This window comes from Falco punctatus (genome assembly GCF_963210335.1).
Source record: "Falco punctatus genome assembly, chromosome: 7".
Lineage (NCBI taxonomy): Eukaryota > Metazoa > Chordata > Aves > Falconiformes > Falconidae > Falco > Falco punctatus.
The window spans coordinates 23,515,395-23,530,934 of NC_137587.1; the positions used below are offsets into that span (position 1 = coordinate 23,515,395).

Consider the following 15,540-nt stretch of genomic DNA (forward strand, 5'->3'; position numbering starts at 1 on the left):
TAGTCAATAGTTTGAAGGTTGGAGCTTCTTTTAAATAACTGACAAAAGATTACACACAGGAATTTAATTCAAATTGTAGCTCATCAGTTCATATAATTTGAATTTATTATTTATAGGGAGTAGAATTTCTTTATTATCTCTTCATCTTCTCAAACATAATGTATGAATGTAAAATTCTGGAGCAGACTAAAGGTCTATCTTCAAGAGTGGTCATAAGTGGATGCCTAAGGAAAAGTGCAAGAACAGAGAAAATATACATTATACTTTCCTCTAGTACTTTTCCATCTTCTGTTAAGGGACTTCCGGAGCTGAATATGCTTAATATGTATTTTCAGTAACCCATAAAGTTTTCTTTTCCATGTAGTTGTCCAATGCCCTCTTGAACCATTGTGAACCTTTATCATTCACAGTATCCATTAGCAAGAGGTTGCACAGGTTAGCTACAAATTAATGAAGAACTCCTTTCTCATGTTTGTTCTGAGCCTGGCTCTTGCTGACATCTTTTGATATTTTTTAGTTCCTTCATTGAATGAGATTGTGATTAGTTGATTCCAAGCCAACCTCTCTGCACCCCTAATGATTTTGTAGACTTCTGTCAAATACACCTCTCTACTTCCCATTATTTCTTAAAAAAATAGTCATTCATTACCTCATGTGCAAATTAGTCTGTACCTCTGATTTTTTTGTTTCATTTTTTGAACCTTCCCCCTCCCCCCCCCCCCCCCTTTTTTTTTTTTTGAGATGGGAAGGACTAGAATTGCGTACAATAGTCAAGGTATCAGTGAACGATGGAGATGACATATACATGATCTTCATGTTGTCATCAGTTTTGTCTGAATTCTTAACGTATGATTTTTTTTGACTGCTCTTTAGTATTGAGTTGCCATCTTTTGTAACTGTATATCATAATACCAAGACCCGATTCTTGATTGCTAATAGTTTCTCATATTTTTAATGAGAAGTTAGGATTATTTTTCTGACATACATAATTTTACATTTACCTATACAGAACCCCACCTACCATTTTATTGCCTGGTTACTCAGTACCATAAAGTCACCCAGCAGTTCCTCACAGTTGTCCTTCATCTTTTCTTGATTTCTGTTTTTTAAAGACCAAGTCACATGTTACTGTCAGCCAACTTTTGTTACTTTAGTTCTCACCCTGTTTTCCTTTAACTGCACAGATCATGTTCTGCTTCTTGCACAACTCTGCTTGTAGCCTCGTTCCACTGTGTGAAATCCTGTGTTTCCTGCCTTTTTGCCATTTTTTTTTGTGTGTAGAGGACTTGTCCTCTTATGCCATGCCTGTTTAGGTTCTTTAAAAAGACTTTATCAAATACTTTTTAGGAATCCAAATAGACTTTATTTGGATCATTCTTACCTGTCTGACTGACTGTCTCTTTTAAGAGCTCTGAGATTTGGAAGATGGCACTTTGTTTTATCAAAGCCATGTTATCTTCTCAACTCTATCACTTATGTTCAAGTGTTCAGTAATTCTGTTCGTTGTTACAGTTTCTACTGATTCATTGGGTACAAATATTGGATTTCCAAGCCTGAAGCTTGGATGTCCCGTGTAACCCTTTATTGGCAATGTATTTGCCACACTCCAATGCAGGTATAAATGAGACATTATGTATCATCATAAATAGATTCACAATTTAATTCTTAAGTTTCTTTCGAATCTAGTGGCCTGGTTTTGGCTGGGATAGAGTTAGAGTCAGTTTTGCTTTGTCCTTGTTGTGCTTTTGCAGTTGCTGCAATTTACCATTTTTTTTTAATTATTTGCTTTCTTCTGCTTAGAAATTCTCTTAACCTGCTGTTCTTTCATGTTGGCTTTGCTTTGACCTTTTTCAAGTCTGTCTTAATTGATATTTTATGCTTTGCTTCCTGCTTGGGTTTGTGTTAGAGAGACTGCTTGGTTTGCAAGACCAAAATAAAACAGAAACAGAAGATACGGTCAGGCAGTATCTCTAAAAAATGTGACTATGAATTATGTCACATGCTGAATAATGATCTTGTGAAGAAAGATTGTGTTTAGATATCTAAGGAATCCATTCCAAATGTGAAAGCAGAGCTGTTAATGATCCAGATGGAAGATTATGATTCAGGTTTTCTAGATATGAATAATCTGTGCACATCAGCCTAAAAAGTATACCTCTCTGTGCTGTAGTGTGTATTCACAGATGGTCTAGAAAAGATGCAAATGCTGAAGTTACAAAGTCTGGTGATACAAGGGTATTGAAATTAGTAAAGATGGAGAGAAGGAGATGAGCTGGAGAAAGACCTTGCACCTCTGAGGTAATACGTCCTGGTTTCAGCTGGGACAGAGTTAATTTTCTTCTTAGTAGCTGGTGCAGTGCTGTGTTTTGGATTTGGTGTGAGAACAGTGTCGATAGCACACCGATAGGTTTGGTTGTTGCTGGGTGATGGTTATACTAAGTCACTTTTCAGTTCCTTGGGCCCTGCCAGTGAGAGGGCTGGAGGGCCACAAGGAATCGGGAGGGGACACAGCCAGGACAGCTGACCCAAACTAGCCAAAGGGATATTCCATACCATATGATGTCATGCTGAGCGTATAAGGTGGGGGGACATTCAGCATTATGGCATTTGTCTTCCCAAGGAACTGTTGTGTGTGATGGAGCCTGGTTTTCCTGGAGGTGACTGAACACCTGCCCGCTGATGGGAAGTGGATGAATTCCTTGTTTTGCTTTGCTTGCATGTGCAGCTCTTGCTTTAGCTATTAAACTGTCTTTATCTCAACCCACAAATTTTCTCACTTTTACTTTTCCGATCTTCTCCCCCATCCCACTGTGGGGGGAGTGAGTGGGTGGCTGCGTGTTGCTTTGTCACCAGCCAGGGTTAAACCACAACATAATGATAAGTGAAAATTATTATAAAGCAGTTAATGTAGGGAAAAATAATTTTAGAATTTACACAGTGATGAGCTTCTTTGGAATGGGATCTTGCAGGTTCTCTGAAAATAGCAGGTCAGTGTATAATAACATTGCTGGTCTCCACATCTCAGAGGGGATGTCGTAGAACTGGGAAAAGCACACAGATCAAAGTCAGTGAAAGACTAAATAGGAGAAGAGATAAATGAGGGGTACATGGTAGCAAATGTGTTCCCTGTGTAGGACTAAGGTGAACAGGGAGCAACAGTAAACTCTACCTTCCAGTACAAGGGTCAGTGAACCTCAAATGTAACTAGCAAAAGACAAATTGGAAACAAAGATGTGCTTCTTCCCACAGCATGGAATTAAGTTAACGATTTACTTGCAGTAGATGTGTTACGGATGCTAAAAGATTTCATGGGTTCAGAAAAGATCTGATGAACTCAGAGGTGAAAAATCTTAAATACCATCTTTGGCTCAGAATGTGTTTTGTGTCCCAGCTTGTTACATCCTCAGAAAATATTCTGGGAAAGTATGAGTTTATGCTTCCTGCATCCTTGTATTCTTCCTTAGGCGTCTGCTGCTGGCAACAGTCAGAGATGGGAGATTGGGCTAGGTGGATCTTTGATCTAATGCAGCCTGTCTGCTCTTGTCATTAGCTGTCCATGCTATTTACTTTTCTACTGTCTAACCTAGTTTTTTTCTGCTGAAAATTAAGTCGATATTTTTGGGTTTGTCCCAACTTGAAATGCCTTTGCTGAAGTTCCATTTCAGTTTTCTAATACCTGTCTCCCATTTCAAACTTAAGGACCTCCAATTAGGAGCTCAGTTTTCAGTCATTGTTTCTTGAAGCTGCCATCAACTATGGCTACAAAACAGGTGCATGCTCTGGCCAAGTCATTTTATTGACTCTAACCCCTGTACCTTGGAAGTTCCCAGCATGAATATTTTTTAGGGGCAGACTGCTCAGGCAGTCCTAGATGAGCTACCTTTCTCCTTTGCTTTTCTGGATTGTGCTTCTAGATTCAGTATTGCCTGAGCCCATGTGATCATTGTGGAAAATATCCTGTGAGCAAGAGAGACTCCCTAGCACTGTAGAAAGCCCTGCTGAAGCCAGATCAAAGTGAAGATAAAGTAATAGCTTGTGCTGTTCTGCTGGCAAGAGCTTGTACGTTTATTTTAGCTGCCTTAGTGCCATCTTCCTTCAGCACAGCCAAGCACTAAGCCATTTCCCATATCTCATGTCATTTGGCAGTCCATAAGGGTCCACTTCAAGTGACTGTCTCCTACCCACTGGCGCTAGCGATGTTGACATCAGTGCTGAGTAGTTGGTCTTGGCATGAGGGTCAGCACAGGGTCTCTTTTTTTTTTTTTGTCTTTTCTTTGTGTCTGACTTCTGTAGGCTGTTACCTACTGCTGGAAAGTACTCTGGTATCTCCTGCATAAACTAGAATGTGATGGTGTGTCTTTCCTCCTTAACTCTTTCAGGGATTGCTGCGTTGTGTGGCAGGATGGCTGTGCATTCCCTTCATCGAGGAAGCCAAAGCCTTTCAGAGTTTGGTAGACCTCCTGCACTGCATGGACTCACTCAGATTCCATCTTCCTGTCAGCTAGGCTCTTTTGAAGTCTTCTTGCTTGGTGTAGCAGTTACTGACCTCATTTCACACACTGACTAAAAGGAGAGTTGCTGTCTTCATGTATTTAAGGAGATGGGATACCTTTGTGTGCATGGCCGGTGCCCTGTCTTTATCACAATACTGCTGCAGATTTTAGAGTTACGTGCCCTTAAGATAAGGATGCTAAGAGATTAGACATTACAGATTAAAAAAAGATTATTCTATTGCTTTTCTCCTGTTCTGCTTAGCAAACTGTTGGGCCTTATTCACTATGTTTTTGTGATGTGCTTTATCAACTGACGTATCAAGGGAATTCTCAGCTTTTGTTAGTGAGGTCCAGATCACTTCATGCATAGTGCTGCAGCCTGAGCACCATACAGTGAGTATAGACTTGTGGTCTGCCAGCTGGGCTGCTTGTCTGCCTCTGGCAGTCTGGATCATTTGAACACTATCAGTGCAGACAGCATTTTGCTGTTTGCGTGTCGTCTGTCTCATCATCTCACCAACGTTCCTCTGCCGATTTTTTTATTATTTTTTTTTACACAACAAAAATGTTGTGTAATTTTTATTTTTATATTTAGTTTTACAAAATTTATATTCAGAATTTACCTTGAACTTTGCTTGATTGGATAAAGCATTCAGAGGTTAATAGCAGTTAGTTGTATATACGTCCTTCCATCATTCTTGCACAGTCCTTAGCAGCAGCTCTTCTCTATAAATCACTGTTTATCTACTGCAAAAAGTTGTGTAGGCTTTGGAAGAAAATCTTCAGAGAAGTGTGTTGTTTGCCTTCTTGCCCTCTGTAGTTGTGTGTTGTATGCCTGGGTTGGGCGTTTATGTTTTTCCTTACTGAGAAAACCGATTTATGAAATAATAGAAACAGATAGTACTAGTGAAAAAGGCGATAGTTCAAAGTGTCTTAAAGGATCAGTTTATGTTAATCTTGGCATATAAAGTTAGTGGCATTGATGGTAAGCTATTAATATTCTAAGTGTATCCTATGGAGATAACTGACTATTCCAACATTTCAAAAAACTGGAAACAAAGGTTTTATTTTGCTGATAAATAGTTTTATATTATATTATTGTGCCGTTATTTAAAATATCTTAATTGTTTGACTTCAGGCTGTCTTTGTATCAGTGTTCAAAACTATACTTCACTATCACTTAGCTCTTCTGCAATGAAAATTTTACAAGGATCTTTGAAAATAATTACTGTAATGCTGTATAATTTAGGTAATTGCAGAACTGACTTTCCGTTTGTGTGTTTAAAAGTTTTTTTCACTTTATGTAAGTGATCAGAGACCTAGCTTCTTTGAAGAAGACTTTTATGAGAGGTAAACCAAAATCTTATCATAGGAGAAAACCTTACTTTGAGTTTCATTTATGTTTGTTGTAAATACCACATTATTTTTTTTTTTAAGAAATGACACTTCTAGGATTTTAAAATTAATTTTTGCATAATTAGTAAGGTTGCACAAGCCTCTTTTTTACTTGGAACTCATTCTGAGTTGTGGAAAAACCTGAGACTAATAGTGTTATTTGGCATGAAGGTGACCTCTCCATAGGGTTAGGTTTCCCCATTTATATTAAAGGCTCTGCACCTGAGGTTGTAGTTCTACAACTGGTTTGAGTTGAAAGCACCACAGTAGTCCAACCTTTCCCTGTCCCCCACAGCTAACTTCCATTCTTTCTCTTGTTCTGACATTAAGTCTTTGTGCAATTGTGTGACAGATCAGATTAGGAAATGAACTCACTTGTCTGAAAAATACTGTGGCAAAAATATCATCTAATAAATGGAGTTTTTGTTTCATGGGTCATTCTAATTCTCCTTGACCAAAAATTTCTGATTGTCTGTAGGTAATAAATTAGGTGCTGTGTTTCTCATAGGAGCCACAACCCTATAGTCTCTCCCTGTCACACGCATATCCAGGTGCTTCCCTTTCTTTATGGCAAGTATTGAATACCTTTTACCTCAGTTGGTCTAACCAAAAAACATAATGAAATTTACTGTAGTGCAATTGCTTTCAAGTTCAGTTTAATTTTAAAGTTCTCATTCTATTTTGGACTTGAAGAGGGGTTTGTGTGTCTAAAACTTGTAGGGATTTGCCACCTGTATTAGTTGGTTTAGTGAAAGATAATATACTCCTTCCATAAACTTTGCCTTACTTGGGTTTTTGTAACATTTTGGTGCTGGATTCTCTTGCAAACTGGAAATAATGTAGTAGCTTGAAATATGTGTTTTTAAAATAAGATTGTCACTTGAAACTAAATGTTATATTTTTAACTCTGTCTTCAAACTGAGGAAATATTGCCCCTTTTGTAATAACAACATAGCTGTAAGTGCAGAAGTTGCCAGAAGGAAATCTAGACTCTTTAGCTATAGCACACAAGACAGTTGGGAGCTTTTCACACCTGGAATCTGCAAATCGTGATGAGTATTTTGGCACCCAAGAGCTTGAGATTGGAAAACCTAAAATGGCATTGGTTATGTGTTGGATCTTAAAAAAGATTTTCTTCACAACCAGTACGGTTGGAAATTTAGGTCAACACTTTAAATTTGGTTTTCTCGTTGACGTACTGAATAATGATTTTCAGGACCCCAGCTTGTAATGAATGCATTTAGAAAATATTTGGGTTAGAGGTGCAGGATAGCTTTCTAGTTTGGATGCTCAAATAGACACATTTAAATTCTGGCTTTAGAATTTACAATTTGAACATGCTTCTTAGCCTGTCTAAGAAAATGGACTTTACCATAAATGTGGTGAAATTAGGACCTTTGACTACTTCCTATCCTGATTTTCTCTTTATGCTGACTTGTTACATTTTCTTTGTTCCTTTAAGTTCTTCTGTTCAAAAGTAAAAAGTACAGAACCTTAGATCTGGATTTAAACAACTACAAAGGCTGGTAAGCACAGATTGGCTTCAGTTTAGAGCCATCTCTAAAGAAATATATACATGCACACAAATTACGTAAAACAATTGACTTTGCTTGCTGAGCTAGAATCAGCTTTTACAAAATTGAATTTGTTTTTTTCTGGAGTTTTAAAGCTTTTTTCTAATAGCATATAATCTTTCAGTATACTTGGTTGGGGTAATTTAAAGAAGTCTTGTGGGGATGATACATAGCTAAAAGCAGTTAAGTGGATAGAAGAGATTTAAATAATGGATGCTGTTTGTACAATATTCAATTCTGGATATAAGTGCTAACCTTCCTTTAGCTGTTCTCATGTTATACTGTGATCGGTTCCCAGGCAAAGGCTTATGTTATGGAACAAAGTTTGTACTCATTGTGTTGTCCTAGTTATTACATGACCTGTCACCTGGAAATAAATTTGATAGAGGGCTAATTGCCTTTAATTGTGATAATTCTGTTACCTTACACATTTCCTTTGATCTGATAAACTGGTCTGATAATGAAACTGATGTCTTAATGGAATGTAGAATTCCATGAGATATATTGCAATTAAAATGTCTGTTACTTTTTTAGGAGAATTATAGTGTTCATTGTGCAGAAAATAACCATACTGCCACCTGTAAAATTGTACTGCCAAATGATTCATCTGTTGAATGAGTAAGGGAAAGCTTGCACCTTAACTGTATGTCATTAACCAATCACCTGCTTCAGTGGGATACAGATCATACAGAGCTTTCTTAATTGTTTAACAGCATTGTAGGCAATATATGCCTGTATTTCAGTAATACAAATGGAACTGTATCTACTTTTATGGTCTTTAATTCATCTGTGGAGTTTAGAATGCGCCAAACTATCTGAATTCAGGTACTTAAAAATTTAGAGAAGTTTCAGTTTTGTCCTGAGCACCACCTCCAAAGAATGCATATTGATGTCTGTCCAAAAGTCCTTTAAATATAGTCCTCTCCAGTAACGTCCAGGGTTTTTTCCACATGAATTTGGAGAACGTGATTGTAATCTAAATTGCACCTACCAGGATACGTGTTTTCTGTTATTAGGTAAGGAATATAAAGATATTTATCTAATGCAGTACATTAATAACTAACAGATTTTCAGTTATGCAGTGTTAAGGTTGTTAGAGAACACAGGAGCAATGAAACCCAGTCTATAACAAACTTTGAATAAAAGCTTTAAAGAAACCATATTCTTGCAGCAGTGCCTGTGTATAAGCATCTGGGAAGAGTTGTGATTTAGCAAAAGTATAGAACAGCTTCAGACTTAAATTAAGGAAATAAGACTGCTATCACAAAGAAATAAGAACCCCTCTTTTCTTCATATTAGGTATTGGTATGCTTGAGTGTAATTCAGTGTTGGTGTCTAACTCAATTTTGTTGCCCATAACACAAGAAGAATGGGGAGCAAGGAGAGGATTTTCAGAGGCCTACAGAAAAGACCCATGGGATAGAGAGGGAGGCTTAAAGCTTAATTTAGAGGAAGTTGAAGAACTGTGTTTAGATGCTTAAATGAGGTGAAATTACTGGGGATGAAATTTGGTTTCCAAAAATGTAACAAAGTCCTGTAGTAAAAAACTAAAATCAGACAGATTAAACTGTGAAACAAAGCAAGTCATGCTTACTGTGAAGGAAGAGATGTACTAGAACATGTTGCTAGTGAAGATTGGGGACTCTTAATCATTTGGAGTCTTACAAATTAGCCTGTGCTAGTTCACTAAGGGAGTGAAGTTCTGTGGCCTGATCAGGTAAAAGTTCAGGCTAGTTTTAAGGTTTCTGGCCTTGAAATTTGTGATTGAATCCTCCTGCTACTTTATGTAGGGTCTAGAAGAAAATATAATTCTTCAAATTAACCTTAACATGTTTGTAAAACATTTTTAAGTAAAATACTGCTTGCCTTCAGGGGGTGTTTAACACCTTGTCTTCAGGGGTTCAGGACAGAAATTTTTGCCTCCCTGTGTGACAGTTTAATGGGTCCTGGGGTTTTGGTGCTTTGAATATGAGTGACAATGCAGAATAGATTTTATTGCTCTGTAATGACATAGGATGACAAGAGATTTAACAAGGAATTAGTGTATTGGAATAGGATTGAGGAATTGTGTATAAATGAAGATTTTGTTGCCCTGGCCCTGCAGATGTTATCTACAGTAATACAGTACTTCTATGATGATTCTTAAAATATGGGATGGTTCTGTGGATATATGTATTTTACCATTGCACTCTGGGCCAGTTACTGGTGCTCTGTTAGTATGCTCAAGAATTTGTGAATGAATAGCTATCAGAAATGTTTGTCAGAGCTGTGCCTGTACGTTGTAATTTGAAGTGTATTTAAAAAAAAAAAGTTCAAATCAGGTATTGGATCAAGGCTGATAGCAGTATTAACAGAAAACGCTAAAACCACTGTTGTCATATCTTTGCTTTAATAAAGCATTTACTTTTCCTGCAGGTGATGAATTTTGCTCATGTTTGAAAGCTGTAGCAAAAGTCATACTTGCCAATTTTAGATTTTGCTCCAGTGAGATGAATACTTCCTCTATTACTGTTTTTTAAGCAGGGTTCAGAAAAACACCCCTTGAAGTCCCAGTATAGGAGTAAACATATTACTTAGTGAAGACCACCACCTACTTTGATGTAACTGGGGTGGTGGTGGAAGGGGAAGCAAAGATCTGAGTAAATGAAAAAATCACTGTACATGCTGTAAGCATGTAATTTTGGAAATAAATCTTTTTTCCTTCATTAGTGCCATTTCATTTTCTCTTCAACTGACTTAGTTCCTGACTGTGTTACAATAATTCTGTTAGAAAGGTCAGTAATTATGGTCAGTGGTTAGTAATGTTAAGGGTGTTCACATAGATGACTCTAGCTCTCTTTAGAATTTTGACCTTATCTGCAGGGGAGAATTTACCAGCACTGGTAGAATTTAAATTGGTTTAGGTCAACTTGATTAAATTGCAGCGTGGATGCTGTTACTCAGAGCACGCAATCTTAATTTGGTTTCCCTTCATTTGTTTGAATTAAACCAATTCAGGCTACATATTCTGAATGAACAGTCTTTTACAGGGATGTAATCTACTCTAATTTGGTATAAATTTAGATCTTAAACTAATCCTGATTAATTTTTCTCCAGAGGGGTCTGTTTTGTTTGGAGTTGGTTTAAATGTCAGAATTTACAATTGAAGCAAGAAAGGTGTAAATGAAATATAAAAAATAAATATGAAAGAATATGAAAAAAAATCCCACAGTTACTGTCATGTCAAACAAACATCTGTTTTAAAAGCTAGGTCATTCAAGCAGCAGATTGTTTTTTAAAAAGGCTAATTTAACCCCAGTAGTAAACTTGGCATTTACCCACATGGAAGGGCTTACTGTTAATTTAAATCAGAGTGGTTGTACTAATTTAACATACAATTTGTGTGTTGATTCAGTGAGAAAAAGAATTTTTTCGTTTTCAGTTCATGCTATTTTGGAAGTGATAGAAATAAATTCAAAGCAAATACGCTTCTGAAGAGTCCTATCGTTGGATGAGAGTTTATACAGAGTTACACTTGTATAATTATACCAGTGTAACAAATAAGAATAATTCTAGAAAAACTTCAAACAATTGGAACAAGCTTTTAATTGGTTGTAGCAGTTGCTAATGGGAGCCATTATGGATGGATTAATCTCCAAAACACAAACTTTTACGTTGCTATATAAAATTTGATTTACAGATGATTGCCTAAAGCCAGAAAATTAAGAAATTAAACTGATGCAATTACCTAAGACAATTTTTTTCCTTTAGCTATTTGTACTCTGAAATAAAACAACAAAATTTTACTTTAGACATATTTAATCATTAGTAATCCTATCTATGTTGAAACACACTGTAAAATGTGGAATAGTCTGTATGCAATGCAATAAATTAAATTGCAATGCTGATTTTAATTATTTTTAATTCTGAAATTTTTTGGTTAATACTACTTCAAACTTGTTATTATACATTACTATTACTTATGTAACCAATTATTTAGTAAATTATTTTTTTAGGTTTAAAAAGTTGTTTTTATTACAATTAATTATAAATGTAATTATGATTTACAACAATTTGAAACTGCCTGCAGAATATAACTTTGAAAATGTTGATATTCGTTAATACTATTTTGAGATTGGGCTTGAGGATTTCAGAGAGAACAGGTTAAAAAAATAAAGAAGAGTATACTTGACTATCTTTCTGTACTGGAAGTTATTTGGCTAGAATTCCAGCTTGAGTCACGGTGGGATACAAAACTTAGTTAAGATTCTGGGTGAGAAACACAACTTTTTCTGTATTTCATGTTGTTCTGTTGTTATTCACTGAGATCCCATGTTCTGCTCTGTTTCTGCAGTCCCTGGTTAAATGGAAGCCACTCCTGGGATCTGGATGGTTTCTACTGAGATAGACTTTGCATAGCAGCTCCATCGCTTCAGGAGGTTGCAATGAGTGGAGGAGGGGAGCAGCCTGACATCCTCAGTGTGGGAATCTTGGTCAAAGAAAGATGGAAGGTGGTGAGTATGCCTTTCTGCAATTTTTTCTCCTTTGAAACATGTTTTTAAAAAGAAGTAGTTTGTGGCTTGAAATCTGTTTCAAAATTCTTGTGAGATATGTTTTGCTTAATACTTATGTTAAATGGTTAAAGGACTTTACAACCGTGTGTTTCTTTTAGCCTACTTTAAAAAGAATTTATATGCATTTGTGTTGGTGTTTTTTTTTTTTTTTTTTTTTTTTTTTTGTGGTAAGGACTTAGGAAAGCTTATAAATCCTGACTTAGTGCCTGTTCAGAGCACAAGTGGAAGAGTCCTGTTAGTATATTGAATCCAGTCAGGCAGTGATTATGTCAGCCTGTTTTGGAAATCAGTCAGGCACCCTTTTGAGACTAGTCAGATTGTGAGATTTGTTAGTTCTTACAGGAAGACCTTTCAGGACCTTGCTGCTCTTGCGATTAGAAATGATTTTTGTTTGTTATATTTTGTAGCGTAGATTTATTCCTGAGTGATTTATATCCATTTGATTGTGTGCCAGTATCGGTGTTACTATAAATAGCTCTGTTCCTTTTTGGTGTTCATATCCTTGATTTACATCTAGAGGGAAATAGAATCCACTTGAAAGTATTTTTGCTGGGAAGGACAGGCTTAGTTCTCACAGTTCCTCCTCCATTCCCCTAATGACTTAAGAATTTTTTTGCATGTGTATTTGTTTAGATCTAAAAAAAAAAAAAAGGGTGGGGGTGGGGGGGAAGAGCCAAAAAAAAGCACCACTTCATAATGGAACATTTTGGGTATCTCTTTGTGTTTAGTAGGCTGTGAATGGATACTGAATCACTATTTTTTGCGCTGTCTTTGGTTTATATTACTCCCATGTTTCAATATTTTATTTAAAACTGTGACACTGAGAAGATACAGATTCAGCATTCATTTCAAATTCATATAGAGAAAATTTCAACTGTCTTGTGTCCTGTCCTTCATTGAAAAATGCAGGAAGCTGATACTAGCTTTGTGTAGGAAAACTTTATATTTCCTTTTGTGTAAATAGAACATACTTATGCTCCAAAGATAGCCATTTATTTGTAAAATGTCTTCTTACATTGCATCTTAATATTGCAGTAAAGTAAAAAGTGAAATCATAGTCTTGAATCAGATCAAATAGAGTAAGATAGAATTATAAATAGAAAACAGTATACTAATATATCACTAGCCACAAAATTACTCCGTTGTCTGATACGTGCAACAGTAGTCCTGTTTCCTGCAGATTTATTTTCTTCCCTAGATAATGAAGACTGATCATCAGATCAGTGTCTTTTGGAAATTTTGAGAGTAGGCTGTTGTTCATCTCATGTGATTATACATTTTAACTTGTATGTTTTCCAAATAAAGTATTACAGGTAGATGAGTGCCAAATATTGTCTGGGGGTAACTCTTAATTTTCTTAATTTCTGTGGCAGTTATTAAGGATGTCTTGATGGCATCTAGAGGTGATATACTTCTTTTGGAATTCAGGATTTCACAGGACAGTGTGCCAGTGGAAGAACATAACATACAAATTTTAGAAATTCCTTAATGCTTGAAATGTACATTAACATAAGGAGTACTGTTCTGTTAGGTTATGAAGTTTTTTGCTAGTGTTCTTGAAACAGCAGTGTACTTAAAAATTCCTTGTGTAGAAAGATGTATAAACTGGTGGACGTTCAAAATTTAGTGGCAATGAGTACTGTCCCTAATTATCAGTAGTACTTCTGATTTTTCCTTGTGGAACTGTCCCAATATCCTGCTTTTTTTCCTCCATTGAAGAATGGCAGCACTGTAGTATGATTGCATGAGATTATTTTGTTGCAACCAGTTTAAGAAAAAAAAGAACACTATCTGGAAGTTATGTGAAGATTTGTGGCTGAAATGCAATTTTCAGAATTTTTGCTGTTCAGGACCTTGGTCTTTGTAATTGTGAAAACATACCTGGAAATTGTGGACACGAACATTTTTTAAAACTGTGCTCAAATAAATTTAACTTTAACCTAGACATTTTTTAGAGTGATTCTATCTTGAAAAGACATAGAGTATTTTTTCCTCATTGATACCCTCCCTCTCTGCTGGTCTCTGTATCTGTTAATGCTTGCTTTTATCCTCTGTCAATGCCTTTTCTCGTCCCTCTGTTTCGCCTTTGAAATGTTTCTTAGAGTCCTGACTTGGAGATACTTGATTGTAATTAAAATTGGTTTTAGGTAGGTTTAAGAACATCATTCAATATGCAATGTAAGCGAAAGTACCAAGATAAAATATGTTGGAAATTGTATGCTGTAGACTTGAAGCATACAAAGAAACAGGAGTTGAAGAGAGAACGGAGAGGATGAGTTTGGGGTATGAGATGCTGAATGCAAAGAAGAGAAGCTTGAAACTAATGTACAAAATGGGAGAATGTGGTGCAGGTGTAAATGAGGGCAGCATGATCCTTGTCAAGGTAAAAGATGTGCAGATGTGGCAGGAGGTGAGTATGGTTGAACAGTCATCTCCTGTCTGAACTCAAAAGCAAAATGGAAGCAAACAGAAGGTGGAAACAAGGATGGGCTGCCCAAGATTAATACGGAGACATTACCTCTGTGTGTTGGGATGAATGTATAGGAAAGCCAGAGCTCAGCTGGCAGTCAAAACTGGTGAGGGATGTGAAAAGCACTGAGAAAGGCTTCTACAGGGATATTGGCAGCAAAAAGACAACCATGGAAAACATGGGCTCATTGCTGAATGTGGTGCATGACCCAGTGACAAAGGGCATGGAAAGTATTTTTCCTACAAGCAGAGGTGCACTTGTGCTTGGAATTATTGACCAAGGTCATTATTGAATGTTTGTTAATGATTCTGGTGTACTTTCTATCTAAGGATAGAAATTGATCTGTTTATTTTATTAGTATGGTAATGTGTTTGTTTTTTAATTTTTTTTAAGCACACAAGCAGAAAAAAACCCTTTCAGTAGCAGTCTTTCTCAGTCTGGCTATTTCTCAAGGCCAGTAAATGAAGATATATGGTAAACTGCTGTAAGTCTGCGTAGAGGATGGCTGTGTCGCCTCTTTCCTTTTCCCCTCTCACCTTTTTCTCCATGCATTCTCACTGTCCATTGTCCTTGTACTATGCTGAAAATTTATGTGCTTATGCTGAAAACTACAGTCAGATCAATGTCTATGCTTAACTCTTGGAGCCCTGTTAATAGCTCAGAGCTCAGTGAAGATAATGGCATTACCAGACCAAGAGGTGGAATGGAAAAGTACAGACTTAAAATGGCCAAACTAGTCACAAAGCTACATCTTTGAGAGATATACATAGATACACACATAATTAAAAAATAATCAAAACAACAAAACCATATATGTAATCCTGTTAGAACTTCTTTTTTTTTTCCCTGATATGTAGATGGCAAATCTCCTTCCCTTATGTAAGGACTATCACTCTGCATATATTGGATACATCTGAATGTAACAAAGAGATACTGAATATTTCACTGGACTTGACAGGCTTCTATTTTTCACAGTTTGTCATTATTTCAGAGTTAACCCTAGATTCTTACCGTAGTAGTGCCTTAAACAAGTCGCGTCTGAAGACACAAACTTC

The 15,540-nt window shown here is 36.4% G+C and overlaps 1 protein-coding gene across 2 annotated transcripts in view; it reads left to right on the forward strand.

Moving 5' to 3' along the window:
• TTBK2 (tau tubulin kinase 2) overlaps positions 1-15,540 on the forward strand; it is a 113,157-nt gene that overhangs the window by 25,860 nt on the left and 71,757 nt on the right. For both annotated transcript variants that reach the window (XM_080397673.1, XM_080397674.1), the window contains one exon: positions 11,796-11,955. In XM_080397673.1, the coding sequence (XP_080253799.1) occupies positions 11,887-11,955 (69 nt within the window). In that variant the 5' untranslated portion in view covers positions 11,796-11,886. The remainder of the gene's footprint in view (positions 1-11,795; positions 11,956-15,540) is intronic.